This window comes from Schistocerca gregaria, chromosome X (assembly GCF_023897955.1).
Source record: "Schistocerca gregaria isolate iqSchGreg1 chromosome X, iqSchGreg1.2, whole genome shotgun sequence".
Taxonomy (NCBI): domain Eukaryota; kingdom Metazoa; phylum Arthropoda; class Insecta; order Orthoptera; family Acrididae; genus Schistocerca; species Schistocerca gregaria.
Genome location: NC_064931.1, coordinates 500804161 through 500826791, shown reverse-complemented (window position 1 = coordinate 500826791; position 22631 = coordinate 500804161). Strand labels below are relative to the sequence as shown.

The window sequence follows — 22631 nt, the reverse complement described above, 5'->3', positions numbered from 1 at the left end:
CTTGTAAGGTTGTAAGACAGTTCTCTGATGTTACTTATGAAGTTGAAGATTTTGACCCCGACACAAGACGACGAAAGATCAAAGATACGGTCCATGTCCTTTGAATGAAACCCTATAAGGATGCTGCAACCCAGGGTAAATTCAAAGCTCCAGTGACACGCAACTAGCGGGCAGATGGCAAAGAGCAAAGTGGCAAAATAAGTTCTAAGAAGATCACCGCCAGGGCAAGAATCAGTCATCGGGAGTTGGAGTATGCAAGACCGATGACTCATTCCCAGACTAGGAGGACGTAACACTGAGACGCTATTCTCTTAAGGAGGGAGCAATGTCGCAGAAGAAGCTGAGCAGCACTGTGGTATAGTGGTTACGATACTGAACTGTTGTATGGAGGGTTGTGAGTTCAAAACTCACCTTGGCTGTAAAAATTTCTATATTCAGTTCGAGTTCATTCTACGAGTATCCACAAATGTCAAGAATCATTGTGCTGGAATGTTCAGTAGCTGTATATATGCTGTATGTGTTCTGGCCGGATGCAGTTTGCTCCATTCTCTTGTATGTGCAAGTGCTGAATAAACCTTTGTTAAGTGAAGTTAGTGTTCATCATTCATGTAAGTACACCTTCTTCTACATGACAATATTATCACACTACGCCTTAAAGAATAGCCAGTTCACAATAAGAACCACAACAGACTGTTTCACATTGGGTTGCAAGCCATCAGTTTTCATCACCCCATTACACCAGTATGATTCTAACATGCTTTCATGAAGAGTGGATACCTAGCTGGATATCCCACACAGTTTCTAACACCCCAGGAGTTCATCTACAATCTTGGTGGTGTAAATATTCTTGATCACTGTGCGCACCATTTTCACTCAGTGTTCACAGTGCAAGTTCATAATTTGTTTTGAACACTTCTCAACTGTCATATACCACAGAAAGTATCTCCATACATTTTCTGCTGCCCTCCAGATGCACATGGTGAGGCATGAGCAGTTAATATATTTCCTGCTGTAACTGCTAATGCAACACTTTCATGTGAGCCCTACTGATGCACTCAAGGGGCTCCTTGTCAGATTTCTGTGGTAGTATTGGCAACTTGTTTATGTTTGAGGCATTACACAATTGTAAAATAAAATTTTAAAACTACAACATATTGTACCCAAATGTTCGCTATCTCTTTAACCTCACCAGACATTTATGAGTTAAGCAACTGCCTTGACTACACAAAACATTAAATCCAGCTTACCTTTCATACAAAGATGTGTTTCGGCCATCAGTTGAAGAAAAGATTCAACATAATAAAGTCAAGAGCAGGTAAGTGGCTGAGGAGCACACAATGAAAGGTTTATGTTTATTTCCCCTAATTCATTGTAAGCTCATTATGATAGTATCCACATGGTTTTGGTTACAGATGGCATTATGTGAACACATACATCATGTAAATTATCAGTGTTAAAATTCCAACATCACACAATAAATTGTGTGTGTTCACCAAAATCCCTCCAACCAATTTGATACATTTTTATAAGGATTCATAATGTAAGACCTGGTACAACAGGACCACATATCGATGATGAGATTGTGACAGAATGGGCTGTTTTTGATACCTGAAGAAGGCAAGTAAGTCAGTCTTGGCAAAAACACCACCACATCCATAACTATACAGGAATACCACAGGAAAAACAAAATCTAATCCATTTTAGATGTTGACCCTCTTAAAAACAAGTCTGACTTGCCAATGTCAGGTGACAATTATCACTTCAGGAACTCTACTTTCCTTGTAACACCTTTCAACCAATTTTAGGACAAAGACTGGTTCTCGTGTCGGAACTATTCATGTCATCAGTGGGTTCAATTTAGCATTTCATTCTCATTCCTCTCAACTTTGTGTGGTACATGTCTCTGTTGCACAATGTTATTGAATGCCTTCCATTCATACTTCACATTTGCAGGCCCGAAGATAGAATGTTTGCTGCTCAATTAACCAACTATCATTTGATGTTGCACTTGCGAAACATGTTTTCCATCATCTTTAAATATCTGTCTCAACTCACAAAGCCAATGACAACTGTGGTAGCTGTGTGTAGCTTTGATATCTAATGTGTTATCTTAAAACTGAATTTCTCCAACCAACTGCTCAAGGCAATATATGATTATGTATTTTCTATTGCTGGTACATGCAAAACCATTACCATAACACAACCAACAAATTTATGCCCAAGTTTCTCCATAATTTTCCTGAAACAGCTCAACAGCACCTAAGGCATATTGGGCCTACATAAGCAGCAATGCACTACAATGTTTGACCCCAGTTATCACCATCTCTACTAAATGACATGTTATTTCTGACAATGCAACATTATCCTATGTGCTATGATGTGAACACCTACACACTGTAGCATGTGATCAGTAAGGACCTACATATATTCCTTGCGAATTACCCCTGTAATTTTTATGCAAGTCCACAGAACAAAATGTGGTTGCTAGACTACGACAAATGGCTTTACCACATTCCTGACATATTTGATGGATAACATGGCGAACAAACATGCATGCTAGGGAAGCTTGGGTACTGAAAAGAATTGCATATTCTCCACCACATGCAATGACCTTCTGGAATATAGTATGTGGTATTGCCGAAAGGAGTAGTAGTTTCACAGAATCCAGAACCTACTTCTTCTTGTTCAGTTTTTCCCTCAGTATGTAATAGTTAAGAACACAATTTATTCAGTGGAATCACCAAACCATCTTACATAGTGATTTCCCACTATGCCTATCAACACTGTAGACTGTCACACTGCAGTCCACCAAGACAGTGTTGAACACGTATAGACATTTTACTGTAGCACAGGCTGAGGCAGAACTTGCCTGTGAACACTAAATTTTGCCATTCAGCACAGCAGTGATGATATTAGGATGTACATTTGAGTCAAAGGTGGTGAGCATGGCTCCAAGACAATGGAAACCAACGTAATGGTATTCATACCATCAATCCACTGCACAGACTGTATTAAAGTATTGACACAATCAAGTTTACACTCACTGGCAGAAAAGTTAACATTATGGAAAAGCTGTAAGAATCATTATCTATACAAAACAAGATTCCATCAGCTGCTAAGAATTTGTGTTCCAGCACCTACTCACTGCAGCCAGCAGCCACCTTATATTCAATGGTTCCACACATACTACTGCCATAAAATCAAGCCCTCTTCGAGTGGCAATATCACGGTATGACAAACCTAGTTCCTGCAGGCTGGTAAATCTGCCCTGATCGAACTCCTTCCCCTGATGCCACTGGGCACTTTGATGGTGAAAAGGCGTAATGTGACTTGTTTTCACATCTGTTTCATTTGGCAACTAGTCTGAATGTCACTGGTTTAACACTAACCTTCCTATTCACATAAAATAAGACACTGCAGAACCAAAGCACAAACCATCTCCTTGTGACTATAATCACTTATCACTAATCTTTCTATGTGCTCAAAGTGCTAGTTTATATTGCAGTGATTTCATTCAAATAACCTATCCAATTATGTTTCAAGAACCAGCCTAAGAAATCCTTCAGACAACTGGTGCTTTCAGCCCAAAATCACAAAAGTGTATGAATTCTTCACACAAATAAAACAGGAGCGCTGTAATCATGGGTACCTAAAAGGTATTACTGCATCACCATTACTATATGTAATTACCTTTGGAGGCAGACCAGGAATGTGTGCCTAAGCCTGAGGAAAAATATTGTTTTGCATGTATCTGTCATTTTTATATTTCATGAGAACACTGACAATGTCCATAAGATTTCACAAAGTATTTAATTTTAAAGGCATTATGATACAGTACCACATTGTAAAATAAATATTTTCTCCTCATTAAATCAAAAATTCTACAAGCATAAATAAATACAAAATGCTAAGCTTATACATCATCTAATATTTCACAATATTCACAGTATCTACATTGTCTCACAGTCTTCAATGACACTTGAACAATTTGCAATAACAAATACATTGTTACATTATTATAAATAAGTGTCAAATAACCTACATTATATGTGCATATCAATATAGGCTGAAAAAATTCTTATCACTTGGTTTTTTTTTTTCAGGAAACCTGTAAACTGTATTATATGTTATTTGCTTTAAATCTTTGTCAGAGATCTGAGAAATGGTCACAAAATTTCATTACATGGCAATCACACACCAGAAGCTGCACTGAATCTCACATGCTAATTGAAAGGTTATCAGTACATAAAGCATGTAATTCATGAAGACAGTATAAAAATTAACAACGAAAAATCAGTGTACCAAAGTGTAATTTTTCAGTCGTGCCTTAACTATACCGAAATGTGCTTTGCGATTGGATTTATAAATGTCAAAAATAACAAAGATATGATTTCAGCAACAGTTTACAAAACATGTATAATCTCATGTTTATGGAAAAAATACAGTGGAACAGAAATGCAGCCTTTTGCTAGACTATATTTTTACGAAACCCATAGGATCGTGATGACCAACTGCCATGCTGGGTACACAACAGCAAAGAGTGAAAGTAAAATAAAAAATGTTTTAAGTCCTCCCACTCATGTGTCCTATCAAATTTCATAATTTACCATGTCACTATATGCTCAACTTAAAGTAAGAATATGACAGTTAATTCTATCTTACAATGTTTTAAAATTTTTAATTTTAGCATATCCTGGGTGTATTTTGAACTCTACCACACTTTTTCAGTGGTTAGATCTCCCTTTTTCTATCCTCGCCGAAGACACTTACTCAGAAAATTCTTTGCTTAATTACAGAAGCACAACAAAAATACTGCAGGTGACAATACTTTTGTGCAAGATAATGGACATTCAAGGCACAAAGGTTCGTGGAGAATTTCATATAACTACATTAAGTGAACACAGGCTCATGAAGGATTTCATAAAACTACAATACGTGAACATTTAAGTGTGTCAACTTTGCAGCACACTGACAAAATTGCTTTCTATGAATTAAGTATATGATGAGTCCAAAACAAACATTCTGGCAGTGAAATTGCTAACAGATCTGTAACAGCACCTACCGCAGTCTATGAAATATTGTCCTCTGACATTTAAAAAAGGGGAGACAAAAACCAAACATTGATACAGTTTCCCCAAAGTATCTACCAACTATGCACTGCTCTGCATAGAAACGGGAAACAAAACTGCTTAAGTTCTAAGGAAGTATTTCAGGATACATAAGGAATGTTAAAGTTATTCACTCAACATTAAAAATATGGCTTAAGATATACAGTACTGAAAAATGAAAAAATATAAATCAATTTTGGGCATTAAGCATTGTAAGAACAATGAAAATGCAAGACCAGCTTAATAATTTGAATTACAAATGGAGGACAGGACAAAAATTGGATGTGGTTAGGGAAAGATTATTTAATGGATTCTCTGCAAGGGACTCAGAAATATGTAAAATTTGACAGTTATCTCTATGCACCTGAATGCAATGCTCATGCTCATGACTGATTAGCTAACCATCATGAATGCTACTTTACCCATACTTTTAAGAGCTCTTAAAGGTAGCAATATACACTTATAAAATGTCTGCCACCTGGATTATTACCCAACGTCAGTATGCCCAACTACTAGAAACAATGAAGATTATGTATTTAACACGATAGCAGCTTAATACCACCAACCCAGAAAAAGTTTGTTTTTCCAATCAAATAAAACACGAGCTACATGACTGGTTTCTCCAATTAGGCTTCATATAAAACAGAAATATAAGATACCCCATTATGAAAACTTACGTACAGGTGGAAAACACACATAGGATGTTATATAAACATCCATCTTTTAGAGTCTTGTGTTGAATGGTGAAGTAAAGTGTTTTAGAGCTAGAACACACTACAGTAAATAATGCATTGCTGAAGAATACAGTCCAATATAAATGTTGATAAACACTTCCCCCATACACAATATGCAAAGACAACACCCAACATCTCCTATCCCGACACCAAATAAATATTACAAGAAAAAAAAAAAAAACTAATACAGTTTAACTATTTCTGAGCAGAAAGTAACTGCAAACACTGCCAAGACCAACATATTTGCAATATCAAATAGTTTACACTCTTTGAAGTTTTTATCAGTGCCATAGTGGAAGTACCTTTCTTCATCATTACAGATTGGGTACACACGAAGTGGCAGAATTTCCAAATGTTTCTTGTGTGCCATAAATTAAAATTATTCTCAATTTCCATTGCTTCTTTAAAATACAAATCATACTGGCATGCAAATATGAAAGAAATAAAGCAACAATATATTAAAATCTGCTTGGTCTAAATACAAGAAACCCTTCTAGTCATAGTTGTAGGAAGAGAGCAATCATTTTAAAATATTGCTAACTGCACAGGAAGAAATCAGAAAGAGAGAAATTACATTTGTAAATTTCACCATTATTGACTCTTGTGCCTTCCAAGAATGAAAACTGAGTATGCTTGAGTAGTGACTGAAGTGCAAGGAAGGTCACAATTAATCTCATATCGTGTGACACACTAGAAATTTCTCTAGTGGTTACCCATCAAGACTACATCTTAACAGGAAAAGTGATGTGGAGAAATCTCAAAACAGCAATGAGAAATACTAATCATCCTACTTCACACAATCATTTATGTGGCCATGTACCAGATAGTAAAAACATAAAATGAATCATTGTAAAAGTAACCTTACTTTGGAAGCTGTTCTCACGACATGAAGTATTATCATTCCAACAGCTCAGTATATATTTCAAATTCCATTACAGGTTCTGAAAGGGAGATGAAAAAGGGATCATGACTTGTGCATTCACACTTCTCATAAGTCAGTGACCCAAATCGCGTGTGCATGGGGGGAGGTTAGGGGAAGTTATTTAGTACCCCTCCAAGACGAGGAGTTACAGGGAAAAAACGCTGTAACTGTTTTTTCGAAACTCAATGGTCACATTTATTTGGAAAAACATCTGTGCTAAATTCATGTGCACTGCAATTCTCAACATTTTAAAGTCAAAATAATAGTTAACTACCTCTGTAATGCTAGAAGTTTATAAGGTATATGGTCTAGATATTCAAGGTAATAATCATGGTGATCATTTCCCTTCTGCCACAAATTACTCATTCTGACAATTCTCCACACCTAGTCAAATCTTTATGTGGTGCAACTTATGTGATAAAAAAACTTCCCCACAATGAATTAAAAGAACCAATACCTAAAAATATAATCTTAAAATAACATTCAGTTTGTAAGATACTTGATGAGACTTCAATAATACTAAATTATCGTATGAGGATTAAGAATCTTCTATTTTCAAATAAGTTTTTTTCCAAGCATAATTATTTTTTTTATATAGAACCATTAATTTCCACAATGGTGGTTAATATGAAAGAGCTTTGCATCAAATATGTGCACAAAAAAGAAAATCTCATTACAGTAATAAACACTGTCAGCCAACTTTTCCTGAATAATAGGCACAATCAACATAAATGGCAACAATATTATTATTATTAAATCTATTTACACTGATACAGGAGTATACAGCTGACCAGACAGTGCTAATTTAGTGCATAATAATCACATCCTTCTCATTCCACAATGTGTGTTCACAGTCATGGATTCTTATAATGGAACTGCTATTTAAAGAATCACATAACACCTTCTGTCTACATACAAAATATAAACTTAATTTTCAGAAAGAAACAGCGGGATTACTGTTGCAGACTACATAGGAACAAAGAAATATTCTGCCTGTATTGTATACAGCTGAGGAACAACGAGCTGAGCAGGGTAGCCGTGCAGTCTAAGGTGCCTCGCCATAGTTCGCGTGGTTGCCCCCATCGGAGGGTCGAGTCCTCCCTTGTGTGTGTGTGTGTGTGTGTGTGTGTGTGTGTGTGTGTGTGTGTGTGTGTGTGTGTGTGTGTGTGGTTTTTTTTTTTGTCCTCAGTGTAAGTTAAAGTTAGCTCAACTAGTGTGTAAGCCTAGGGACCGATGACCTCAGTAGTTGGGTACCATAGAACTTACCACAAATTTCCAATTTTTGGGGAACAACTCACAAGAAGAGTAAATATAATGAACAATTAATAGAATACATGCAGAGAACAAGAAGCTCTTCACAAATGGAGAGAGAGAGAGAGAGAGAGAGAGAGAGAGAGAGAGAGAGAGAGAGAGAGAGAGAGAGAGAAACACAAATCTAAAACTATAAATATGATGTAACAAGGAGTAAGACACTGGGTTGCAATAGAAAGAATGATTAATTTCTGCCACTCGTTTTACTTCAGAAATCTTTCCTCAAATACCATATCACATACTCTGTTGTGTGTTCACTATCTATTCTATATAATTATCTGATTTTCCTGAACTGTGCATCTGGGTTCCCCCCTCCCAAATTTTTCCCTTCCTCTTCTGTGATCTGTGATCATGTCCCCCATCTATGCACTCACTGGTTTGGATCCAGTTATCCTTTATATTTTATAAATTATACACCTCTGCAGCTTCCTATACCAAACTCTAAAATCCAACTCCAAAATATAATTATGTGACTAGTGAACTGTGGAGAGCCATGGGTTCAAACCTTTGAATGCCACAAACAAAATTTGTGTTATGAAAACACAAGTACACCACCACTATTAGTGTAAGGAAGAGATGTGGCACCCCACACCAGTAACTAGTGATGAATGGGCACTTTACATAATTATTGCTTCCAAAAGTAGGTGACTGCAAGTGACATTGTCCGATGCACTAACCCAAAACTCCAGTCTGCACACATTACTAAAAATTATCTAAAAAAACAAAAAATAATAAGTAACTGTGCCTCCATCTCACATAAAACATCCACATAAATACATTTTATCAAAATATTACAGAATAACAACATGATAATTTAGAAACAGGAAAAAAAAAATACATGATCAGATTTTTCAATGAACTTGAAAAATGTATGTGAGCACACATTTGTCACAATGCATGTAGAAAACAATCAGTGATGACTATCAACAAAATGATAATACCTGTCAGTATTACAACTCCACTACAAAACGAAATTAACACACACAATACGCTTTCCAATCAATGTCTACTTCAGCATTTGCCACCTTGTATATATTATGCAAAAAGATCTAATATTCTGGGAATCTAACCACTGCAGGCTCAATTTACAACATTTATAAAGACTAAAAACATTAATAGACAATGCTTGTTTAATTCAGCACAGTGCTCAGTCAGAACATGTACTGAATACACTTCTTTTCTTATACTTAAATTATTGATTGTGAAGTGTTAATTTGTTGATCACTGGTTCTTTGTGGCAGTAATAGTACAAGGCCATTTTTCTATGAATTCATTAACAATAAAAGTGCAAAAACCAACTTCACTACTAGACAATATTTTATATTATTTTTCACCTGCAACATTCAACAACTTTCTCAAAGCCAACATCATAGTAGTACACAAAGTGTAGTTTCACTACAAGCTTTCCAGAAATGTATCAATAATTAATATTAGAAACAAAAACTACTGCTTTACGGGTATGGAGAAGGATCAACCATAGTTCAAATGAAATTAAGATACTACACATGCACTGTTTAACTACAGTAAACTTTTGACAGAAGCCTCTGCCCTTACTGGAATAAAAATCAAGGAATGGTACTAGCTACGAGAAACTAACAAACTCAAGCAGGTAGAGAGAGAGAGAGAGAGAGAGAGAGAGAGAGAGAGAGAGAGAGAGAGTGTGTGTGTGTGTGTGTGTGTGTGTGTGGTGTGTGTGTGTGTGTGTGTGTGTGTGTGTGTGGTTTTATTAAGCTGCTTCTGGAAAGCTTGTGACACCTCTACAAATTATCATACATGAATTCATGTATCAAGATAAATGTGTTTCGGAAAAATATTGTCTGTTTATTGCATGGTGTAAAAAGTGGCCATCCATTATTTTAGAACAAAAGATTTCCTTTGTCTATAGTGTCTTTGGTATTCTGAAATTTCATTAAAAATGAGGAGAAATAAGACATGCTTAACTGTACTTGTAAATAAAGTTCAGTTAATACCAACTCCATAAAACAGCAGCTCTTTCTGGCTTTTTAATAGTCTCTTCTATATTTAAGTTGTTTGCACCCTAAAAAATTACTGTGGGAAGTGCCAAAAGACAGTTCAAGTACAAAGGATGCACACAAATAGAAAGCTCTGACTCAGCGAAGATCTGGGTTGTCATTAACCTGTTTCTTTATGCGTAGCAGAATAGTGGTGTACCACTGATCAAGTCGTGAAATTGAATCATAATCTCTCACTGCTTCTGTGAAACCATCAACATTCTGCTCCTCCATGTGATCAATTAAAACCTGAAATTTAAAAATTTCTGGCATTAATGATCAATTTAAACCACACTTACTAATAGTCTACAAATAAAAAGCTCCACTTTTTCTCAGACATATATTTATACTCAGGAAGTTGGACTATCCAGAATTAATTATTCCCTTGGGCACAAAATGCAAGGTAGGGAAAATAAACATGCAGACAAAGTATTTACAGGAAGACACAAACATTGTTTTCTGGCATTCAAACTTTTTTACGAGAGTTACAGTTTTTATTCCCTATAGAGCCCATTTTACGCCATTTTGTTGCGAAGTTTTGCATTGCTGACTTCGCTGCAGATTCAGCCATATCACTTCCAGTCTTTAACTCTTGCACAAACAGTTCTGTACACGTTTTCAACGAACTGAGCTTCATGTACCACTGGACAATGAAGATGCACTGTTTTACTGTGAGCACAAATTTATGTTGCCTTCAACTGGTCACTAAAGATGTCTGCTCCTCTCACTTGCTCAAACCTGCATTCTACACAGAGTGTGCGGCTGACGTGCGTATGCAGACATGTGATAGCTAATTGGTGAATTGAATCCACCGTTTCCAGCATTATCTGGGATGGGCAGTTCTGTTTATTAACAAGGGTCAATTCCATATCTTTCTTATAAATATTCTCCAGGTCAGCATTATTTTGCCCACCCTGTATACAGAAGTAGCAAGGCTAAAGTCACACACAATTCCTGAATCATTTTCCAAATGTGATTACTGCATCTAAGATAATACATGGAATCTAAAGAAAAAGTGACAAGAATGTATGGCGCAGAGTCATGAATACTCTCACTCAAAAACAATTTTTCCTGGCTCAATGATTTGTACATTATATGAAACACCTCTGAAACCTGAACTGTTGAATTAATTTCTAAAACTTTCTTAAACATAAAAGCTGGGTTGTTAATGTGTAGACAAAGCATTTAGAGATGTCCAACATTGAAGTACGTGTCATTCATTTAATGAAGCAGGTACATTATTAGAAGACAGCAAGCTTCCAAAATTTAACAGTTTTGCTGAACGATGCAAAGAAACACATTTAAATTATGTAGTATTCCCCACAGTTCACTGTAACAGTAACAAAATAAAGAAGTGCGTCTGTAAGAATGGCTGACATGCAAATGGGACGTCTTTCAAAACAATCTCTTTCTTAGCAAAAACTCCGCATCCATTATTTAAAACTTTTTTATAGCCTGACATCATGATGTACTTTTAGTTAACACTTTGGCATCTACGTATGGGCACAGCACAGGCCACAACACTTGGTCAATAGGTCTACACCCGAGTGTATCTTGCAATGCAATGTTTTCTGACATGCAAGGCATCTATAGTTTTAAAACTGCAATGGCTTTGTATGAGAACATTATATTGACATCTCGCATGCTGTACCTTGACAGGTGCTGCCCTCTGTTGTCAGTTTATAAAATTCCTCTGATAGAAACAGTGGCAAACATAAGAACACCTGCCACAATGGAGTCAATGCGTGCTAGTGGAGTTGTGAGATTTTTGCATGTATTTATTAGATTTTTAAGCTTCCTCTAATTTTGCTACAAATATGTCAGATTTACTTAACATATAAGAAATTCTGGAAACTGCAGAGAAAGAATGAAACGATTCTGCACTGGAAGGAGAAATATATGTGTGGGAACAGTCTGAAGAACCTGGAGAAGGACTCTTCCACAAAGGCACAACAATGGCTCCAGAATTGTTCCTAGTGCAACTATCAGCTGGTTGGATGACACTTCTCTCATAAAAGTCTTGCAACTGAGATGAAGTAACATCCGACATGGTTTTGCAAGAATTGTTCACAGAAGAATTAACAGTCTGCTGGCCAATCAAGCAGGAAAGAAAGAAGCTGGTACTGCCCTGACTGCGACATACTTCTCTGCACACTACAATGTTTCTGTCTCTTCCATACAAAAGCTAACTGTGTGTGGAATTTCTCAAAAACTCACCTCACACTATTCTTTTTTCCTGAAGTTTAGTTATACAGTAGTTTAATCATTACCATAAAATTTGTAATCTACCACTGATCCAAAATAAAAGATAAAAAATAAACCTTGCAACTGTCTTTAGTATTATTACCCTTAAATATACCTCAAAAATAGATGTGCCAGCAACATTTTAAGTAAGGGCATAAATGGCTGGTTTTCTGGGCCCCAAATTTTTCAAGCGATTAGACTCAAAAACAAACTAGCTCTGTCCGAATAGGCCATGAAGGCCCAACGGTACAGACCGGACGCTGTGCCATACTCAGCCCACAGGCGCCACTGGATGCAGATATGGAGGGGCATATGGTCAGCACACCGCTCTCCTGGCTGCATGCTGGTTTATGAGACCAAACCCACTACTTCTCCAGCTCCTTAGTTTGCCTCACAATGGCTGAATGTACCCTGCTTGCCAACAGCGCTAGACAGACCGGATGGTCACCCATCCAAGTGCTGGCCAAACCTGAAAGCACTTAACTTCGTTGATCTGACAGGAACCGGTGTTACCACTGTGGCAAGGCTGTTGGCAATTAAGACTCAAAATGTTAACAAAAATTGAGAAAACTTATTTCTACACTCCTCCAGCACCACTCAATTAGAGAAGCTGAATTGTGAAGATTACTTATAAGATTTATTTTTTTTAGTACTACTCTTAGACATCAACTTAGATGGTGTATCCCATAGTACCACCAACAATCACCCATTTCGAGATTTTTTATTCACACAATTGTGTTACAAGAGGATCTGTGAAACACAGGAAAACCTACAGAAATTACATATGTAAATAGCTATTTCAGCTTATAAAAACTAAATTATGATAATGTCCAATATAAAGTACTGGGTTTTCAAGTGTGACTCAATAAGAGGTTCAAAGACTGACTGCAAATTTTTGATAACTAGCAGTCTCGAGTTCTAGCTATGTGACGTGTACCGTGGGGAGCTAAATTAGTACGCAGAATGTCTATTAAGTGTTCACTACTGAAATGTGACGAGTTCATTCAGTATGGAAGCAACCTTTGCTTTTGTTCAGCCTGATTTATTCATGTCAGACAGACCATATAGAATTAAATGAGGGAAGTGTGTTGGACAAACTCACAACTAATGAGTCTGCGAAAGTGTGTCACTGATACATAAAATGAATTTTAATGGGGAAAATTCTTGTAAAAAAGATGACACTAAATATTCCTTACAAATACTTCGTGCAAAGTCCAAAGGAAGCACAAAAAATACTTAAGGAATGCATAAGACAGCATTATACTAAAAATATTGCTAACGTGTTTTTTTTAACAGAAAATGTTTTCATACTTATATAATAAATAAATCTGGGGTGCCTACCTTGATAAGTTTATATTCCCTAGAATCCTGGAAGCCTGGATACATGGACTGGTAACGTTCCAAAGCATGCTGTGCATTGAGCACATCAACGCAGAGATGACAAAGTGCAGCACGGAAAAAGTATTCTTTTGCACTGTATTTCAGCAGTGAACTATCGAGTGATGTGGCTGCAACCTATACAGAAACATACGAAACAATCCAAATGCACAAAATAAAACTTAAGGATATGTACAGGAACAAAAACTCACATAGCACCAATTTTATGATACCCCACTGATTGACTACTCTTATATTAGTTTGCTTTTTCAAATAGCGAAACGGCAACTATTCTCACCATGTTGAGGCCATAGAGATAATTAAATCCCAATATGGTTGAAACATGGGGTAGTACAGGGTAGTGACAATATAACTTTTCCTATTTAACAAATTCTAACACTGAAATTAATTACCATATGAGTACCAAACTTGGTAGCATTAATGTCAAGGACACGGGGAAGAGAAATAATGCAGAATCAATTCAACTGAAACATTTTTAATGTACTGCTATAGTGCATCATACCATTATATTCAGGCACCATTACTGCTCCGAAAGGCACTAATATGGTGCCCATCAGCGTCCAAGAGAGAGTGAAAGACCACAATTGAATTCTTCACATCAGAATGAAGCATGTCTGTAGGTATGCCTCTACCTCTCTTGATCTGCTGCACTTCAGGTCAGCACATGTGTGAATGTTTCCCTGATAAACCCTGTTCTTCATGTAGCCCCACAACCAAAAACCACGGGGAGTGGGATCAGATGACCTTGTCAACCAAGCATTTGGACTTGATTGGTTGATAATTTGACGTTTCCAAACGTGTTTCATAGAAAAGGGTGAACTTCACAAGCGATGTGTGGTAGGGTGCCGTCTTGCATGAAAAATGTAGAGTTCAATTCTTCTCCCTCCTGTAGGGCTGGTATGACATGCTGGAGAAACGTATCACAGTAACAATGACCAGTCACACTGCACTTCTTTGGTCCTTGTGTGCCAAAAAGAGTGGACCAATGATGAATTTAACCATGAAGCCACATCAAACAGTGCCACATTCACCATGCAGAAGAACTTTATGCACAGCAACTGGTGGTGAAGATCTCTATGCTCAGCAATTGTGCGTGTTCACCTCACCCCTCGGAGAAAAAAAAGCTTCGTCTGTCCATAAAATGATCCAGGGCTAGCCCTCGTCAACTTCAATCCTCGTGAGAAAGTGAAAAGAGAATCAACACGTTGTGATAAGCCCTGGGGTGCAAGCTGCTGTACAATATGGATCTTGTACAGATACCATTTAAGAATGGTTCGAAGCACCTTCCGTGCAGGGGACCAAGGGATGTTCAACTGTCAAGAAACAGCGAGTACACTGCCTGACAATTGGAAATTGCATGTAGCATTGTCCACCACAGCAACAGCGATTTCATCAACCATCTGTGGTGCAACTTGTCATCCACCTCTTCCTGGAGCGACGCCCAGTTCTCCATTTGATTAAAACTGCTTCATAATGCTCCGCACGGCAGGTGGAGAAAGATAACACTTCCGTAAGCCCTTCAGTTGAGGAGATTCTCGAAGTGCAGCTGCAGCATTACTGTTGTTTTAGTAATAGAGCTTTACCAATAATGCCCTGGTCCTTTTGTCCAAGTTCATGTTGACAAGTAAACAAGTGCACAGCGACTGGTCAGGTGTGTGAGACCATGAATCACGATGACTGATCACGCACCCGGTGGCCATAATTTGAACTGGATGGGGGGGGGGGGGGGGGGGGGCTAGAATGCATGTAAATCATGCAGCCTATACTCTGGACATAAATGCCACCACATTTGGTACTCCTACGGTAAGTACTTTCCTAGTTATAATGTGTTAAATAGGGGAAGTTTAATTATAACCAACCAGTACTTGATCACAGCAAGTTACACTCCACATTTACTCCCTTTCAACTATCATCATATTTTTAAAAACCTGTATGAGCTATTTTCAATTATGACATGCTTTGCTCTGCTTCCTCTTATAATTAGACTAGAGAAGAAATTATCTAACATTTCTAAATCTGTGCCAAATCATTTTTCATTTTATGCACAATTTCACACAACTGTTGACACTATACAACCTATATTCCAGGAATTTGGATTCAGAAACAATGGAATGATGTGGATAGGTTATCATCATTGAGATATATGTTCCAGTAACTGATGTAACACTGGTACTGACAATGTGGTAGCATTCATATTTCTCCAAGCTGCCACGTAGTTCTTGAATGGGAACTGATGCTTTTTGTAAATTTTGCAAGTAGCACAGATAAAGGTGTGTGATAGCAGATTAATGCACACTTCTGTTTTGCAGCTAACAATGGAAGGATACAAAAGGATCACAAACGGCTCTTCTTGGTGGGAAAGAAACCAAGCAGCATGAGTCTTCTCCATCACATATGAACAACGGAATAAACTGAATATTAATGCATAACAGGATCAAATTAACTGCAACAATATGCGCACATAATGAAAACTTGTAGTCACAAATTATGAAGAAGTCCATTATGTTCATTTATGCAACACACAAATGAAATGACTATCTGGTGTGACAGCACTGATTAGGATGACTAACATTTTGCTGGAAGTTAGAACTGTGATTCCAAGTAACTACACAATAACTACCTAACTACACAAAAAATTGAAAGACAAATTGCAAACTGCAAATCAGTAAATATTCTTTATAATCCAGCAGCATCTTTCAGCTCATTGATAGCTAAATTTTGTATTTCACGTGTAATCTGCTTTACTTTCCCACAGTTGTCATAAAAAATTAAATACATTCCCAAGAATTTAACAGGATGTTTATGAATGGCTATTTTGGTACTTTAAATTAATGTCTGATTATTAAACTTTACACTTACAAGTGCGCACGTGCACATATGCATGCGGTTACTATTCTTAAATTAAATAACTTAGGTAAAATTTAGTATTTTCAGTATGAGAAACACTATGCATTTAAAATTGATTATTCCACTTCAGAGGCAGTCTAAGTTGAAACTGGATATTTCTAAAGATCATATTTCCCCTGGTGATTGATGATGTGAACTACTGAAGAGACAGGAACACAAAGATAGATAGAGATAGAGATAGATAGATAGATAGATAGATAGATAGATGGAAAGAAGAGAGTATATAATATACTGACAGTGTGTGTCAAGTATTACCTGTTCATATATTTTAATTGCTTTTTCATAATCTTCTAACTGGGCTGCATAATGAGCAACTTTCAAGAGGCATTTGTTGGCTGAAGAGTTACTTTCTTCTCCTTTGAAATAGTCTGCTGCTTGTTCATAGTGTTGTACAGCACGTTCCAGGTCAACGTTTTCTGTTTCATATAATTCTGCAATCGACTGATGGTGTTTTGCAGCCATTGTAAATCGTCCCATATCAGTGTAAATTTCAATGGCCCTCAATAGACTTGCAACAGCACCTGCGTACAAAATCATATACAATGCATGTGTTACGCTGTTCATACACAACAAATCATTTCCAACACATTTTCTACAAGTATTTTTTGTGGCTACAGAGTTTGGAGGCAGTAAGCAGCTTAATGAAACACAATAAAGTTGTAGATGGCGCCAGTATTCACACAAATCTCTGCAAGAAACATTATTAACAAGTCCTTCTGCCAACTAATCAACATACGCAAATTCAGTTTCTCATGAAAGGTACAGACTATCTACACAGGATGATTCCGAAATGGTGGTTGGAGAAATGAACAAAACATATTATCCACTTTCAACTAACTAGGCACTTCAAAATTTTCCCCTACAGATGATGTTCCATACAAAAATTATTCTTACATATTGTAGCTGCTGATTTACATAGTAATAAAAGACCAACTGTACAGCATATAATTCAACATACAATATTTTTGCTGGGTAATTACAGATCTCAGTTTCTCTCAACTATACAATGGGCACAATGTTTCTATTCTTTACAGTTAACATACAACAAAAACAAACTTTGCATTATACCTTTACAACAGTCACACATTCTGCTGCACTTCATGTGATAAATTGTGTGACTAATGAGCCTAACAGAGAACAACAACAATTAGATGGTTGAGTGTGTTCTCATCAATGAAAGTGAATTACAATACTCACAAACTGTTCGCCCAAATTTTATGGAAGGAGCAAACAATTGCCAAGCTCATTTCAATTACTTTCAAACTGTGTTATGCTACTTATAACAGTGCCAAAACTGAGTTCAAAAGAGCCAAACTAATAAGACACAGATTTCTTTATGTAATATTTACGCTGATCGGCCAGAACATTATGATCACCAAACTACTACCGATATAAACCAGATCAGGCGATAGCAGTGTCACCTCATGTAGTATCAGTGAGCTTTATGTCCGAGTGTGAGGTAAGTGTCTTCAACACATGGCGAAACCAAGGTGAAACCACATCCAGACATCATGGAGTTGAGCAGCCACACCTCATTACAGAGGTTGAACATCATAGGCTGGGCAGACTGGTAGAACAGGACAGGTGGCAAACTGTGGTGGAACTAACCTCTGACTTTATTACTGGGCACAGTACAAGTGTGTCTAATCATACAGTGCACCAAACACTCCTGACAAATGGCCTCCACAGTCAACGACCAATGCATGTGCCACTGTTAATGGCAACTATGACTGAAATGGGCACATGACCATCGGCGTTGGACACTGACACAGTGGATAGCATTCCATGGTCTGATGTAATACCAATACCCTCCTCATCGTGCCAATGGGACTACGCAGATCTGTCGCCTGCCAGGGGAACAACCCCTTGACACCCGTAACGCAGGATGGAGACAAGATGGCGGCAGCTCCATTATGCTCTAGGGAACATTCACGTGGACATCTATGGGTCTAGTGGAGCTTGTGTAAGGCACCATAATGGCCAAGGAGTATTGTACACTGGTGGCAGACCACATACACCCCTTTGTGATGATCCTGTTCCCTGACGGCAGTGGCATTCTTTAACAAGATAAAGCATCATGTCACAAGGCCAGGAGTTGATGGAGTGCTTTATGGAACACACTGGCAAGTTCCAATTGATTTGATGCCGCCGCCCCCCCCCCCCCCCCCCCAAACTCAAGATCTTAACCTGACTGAACACATCTGAGATGTGACTGAACATGGCATGCCAAAGGTGGGCTTACCAACTATTAGGAAGGTTTTCATAATGTTCTAGCTTATCAGTGTAATGTAAAAGATTTTACTTGTAAAGATTTGGAAAAAGATGGTATCAGTGGGGAGTTTTGGAAGAACAGGCTTGCAGTTTACATACTTATGCTGTACACATAAGATAAAAGTCATTCTACTTGTAATTACTTTTAAATACTCAATGAACAATGTAACTGCTTCGAAATGTGTGAAGAGGTGGATTTAATGAGCTCTAGTTGTGTACTACACTGAGTTGTAATATGCCATAGTGAGACAAAATTATGGCACTAAATAAGATTTGGCTAGTTTTGGAACTCAACAGGGTAAAGAGTTTGTAAGTTTTGTTTCTACACATGCTTTTTTAAGCACTTCACTGCTGGTAGTTATTAGAGTAGATAATGTACTCCGTTTGTTCCACAGAGAGTAGGTCCTTCGGAAGGTGGAACATGATAAAAACAAAATTACAAAACATCCACAGATCAGAAGTGAAATGTTACTGTAACATGTGAAATAAAAATGTTTTCCCTCTGTACAGAAGTTACCCCACAGTACTTCGGAGTCCCATATTACTGTCTATTATTTATTATATACACTACTTTAAATGTTTCTGTGTTTCTTTTAGTTCTTATATTCTTCTGTAGAGCATTTTAAATTTTCTTATCACCTTTCTGTGACTTATTTAATGACCTGTTCAATTACAAAGTGTCCTTGGCTCACACTGTTCCACTGAACCTGATGAATTGTAACTAAAATTTAAAAATTTATATTAAATTTGTCATAATTCATAAGCTATTGTGGCCAAACATTATTAAATAAGACCATGGATGGATGGATGGATGGATGGATGGATGGATGGATGCTTACACAGATCTCACTACTTTGATGATGAAACTGGAGTCAGGTATTACATGTAACTCGTGCTTTGTGATACAAGTAACATATGCCCCAATTGGTTTTGCTAAGAAAATTGTCACTGGAGCAGGAGTTGCCACAAACAAATCATTTAGCTTATCTTGGAAATTGGGTTTTAACAGTGACCTAAATTTCTTACAGTTGCTAACAAATAATTGAAAACTGGTGTTCCCAAGTAGGTGACACCTTTATCGACAAAAGAAAGAGGTTTTTGTCTTTATTTAGGTTGTTTTGATCTATAGTATTGATCTGTGAAGTGAGTAGTTTATTTTAAAAGACAAATTTCATTAAATAATAAATGTACTGAAAAGCAGTAGTAAGTTAAGCACACCCAGTACATTAAACAGGCTTCCACAGAATGTTGTTTGATTCATACCATGACACACACTTTGAACATCTGGGCTTAAAAAACTTTGGTTAGGTCTGGTGGGTAAAGACAAAATTTTATACCACATGGCATAATAAAAATGACAGTAAGCAAATTATGTCATCCTCTGTGTTTCAGTATCTATCACCTATGTCTGCCAACATTCTGTCCATATTATTTACTTTGACATTTCAAGAAATCTGTACTATTCTTGTGCTTACAAAATCTATGAACATGCAATCACAATAATTCACCATTCTCGACCTCTTCTGTATGCAATTCCTCATTTTGTGCATATGTTGGGTGAAAACATCTTGAGTGTTCTGAACTGCATGTAGTGAATTTTTAGGTGTGTAACAACAAAAAACTGACTAAAAAATAATTATTAATTGATATGAAAATTAATTACTAGTTCTTTCTACAACTATACTTGATTTAATACAAACCACAATGTCTATATTATCTTCAAACAAGACAAACCTGGCATCAGATGACATTGCAGATGTCAGGTTGTTAAATATACACAAGGAAAAGTAAAGACCCCAGTATAGAACCTTGTGGATACTACATGTAATTGGTTTGTTTCATGAATACCAATAATTTGCCACAGAACTCGCCCTTGTTACACCTTTTGTTTCCTTGTTGAGAGATGTCTTTGATCATTTCAAAGAATTTGTCACACCTAAACAGTCTCATGTACTCAAAAGAGGGTTGCGTCATACACAGTCAAATTTCCTTGATGAATCTTAGAGTATTTATTAACTACCAAATTAAATATACACTCACTGGATGCGTAAACAGCCTCCTGAACATAAAAAATCTTTATGGAACCCAACTTTCACAATATGTTATTTGCAGAACTGTTCCTGGCTGGCAAGTATGGGTTCCTCTTAAGTTAAAAGACATTTCATTTATTGAGTAATCCAGTACTGTTTGTAGACATCAGTCTAAATTGAGTTACATTTGGAGGAAAGCAATTTCCATACAATGTGAGGTCCTATTAATGCATGAATTGTATATTTCATTAATTTCATAAGGACCATCATCATGAACTCACATGTTTTAGATTTTTTATCCTGATAGAACTTATCACAAGGATCATCATGTCAGGGTCTGAGGTGCCACTTGATTTTCTAACATGGTTTTGTTCATAAGACCTGTCCAGAAATCCACAACCGAGAAGAAAATAGAGAAATACCAATAAACTTCAGTTTACTTTCATGTCAGGCAGCATTTGCAAAATTTTAGAAATGGTAACATACAATCAGCTTCTTAACCACCTGACAGCAAATAATATATTGTCAAAGTCACACTTTGGATTTCTAAATCTACATATACTCTGCAATCCACCATACGGTGTGTGGCGGAGGGTACCTCGTACCACAACTAGCATCTTCTCTCGCTGTTCCACTCCCAAACAGAATGAGGGAAAAATGACTGCCTATATGCCTCTGTACGAGCCCTAATCTCTCTTATCTCATCTTTGTGGTCTTTCCGCAAAATGTAAGTTAGCGGCAGTAAAATTGTACTGCAGTCCGCATCAAATGCCGGTTCTCTAAATTTCCTTAATAGTGATTCATGAAAAGAATGCCTCCTTTCCTCCAGAGACTCCCACCCGAGTTCCTGAGGCATTTCCTTAACACTCGCGTGATGATCAAACCTACCAGTAGCAAATCTAGCAGCCCACTTCTGAATTGCTTCTATGTCCTCCCTCAACCTGATAGGGATCCCAAGTGCTCAAGCAGTACTCAATAATAGGTCATATTAGTGTTTTATAAGCGGTCTCCTTTACAGATGAACCACGTCTTCCCAAAATTCTGCCAATGAACCGAAGATGACTATCCGCCTTCCCCACTACTGCCATTACATGCTTGTCCCACTTCATATCGCTCTGCAATGTTACGCCCAAATATTTAATCGATGTGACTGTGTCAAGCGCTACACTACTAATAGAGTATTCAAACATTACGGGATTCTTTTTCCTATTCATCTGCATTAATTTACATTTATCTATATTTAGAGTTAGCTGCCATTCCTTACACCAATCACAAATCCTGTCCAAGTCATCTTGTATCCTCTTACACCATAGTATCACCAGCAAACAGCCGCACATTGCTATCCACCCTACCCAAAAGATCATTTATGTAGATATAAAACAACAGCAGACCTACCACACTTCCCTGGGGCACTCCACATGATATCCTCACCTCTGATGAACACTCACCATCGAGGACAATGTACTGGGTTCTATTACTTAAGAAGTCTTCAAGCCACTTACATACTTGGGAACCAACCCCATATGCTCGTACCTTAGTTAGGAGTCTGCAGTGGGGCACCGAGTCAAACGCTTTCCAGAAGTCAAGGGATATGGCATCTGTCTGATACCCTTCATCCATGGTTCGCAAGGTATCATGTGAAAAAAGAGCGAGTTGTGTTACGGTACGCAGGAGCGATGCTTTCTAAAGCCGTG

The 22631-nt window shown here is 37.3% G+C and overlaps 1 protein-coding gene across 1 annotated transcript in view; it reads right to left on the bottom strand.

Moving 5' to 3' along the window:
- Positions 1-3791: 3791 nt before the first annotated feature.
- Positions 3792-22631, bottom strand: part of LOC126297896 (alpha-soluble NSF attachment protein) — a 39656-nt gene continuing 20816 nt past the window's right edge. The window contains exons 3-5 of the mRNA XM_049989203.1: positions 16892-17157; positions 13673-13846; positions 3792-10336 (exon numbers count right to left, since the gene is read on the bottom strand). Coding sequence (XP_049845160.1) covers positions 10187-10336; positions 13673-13846; positions 16892-17157 — 590 coding nt within the window. The 3' untranslated portion in view covers positions 3792-10186. The remainder of the gene's footprint in view (positions 10337-13672; positions 13847-16891; positions 17158-22631) is intronic.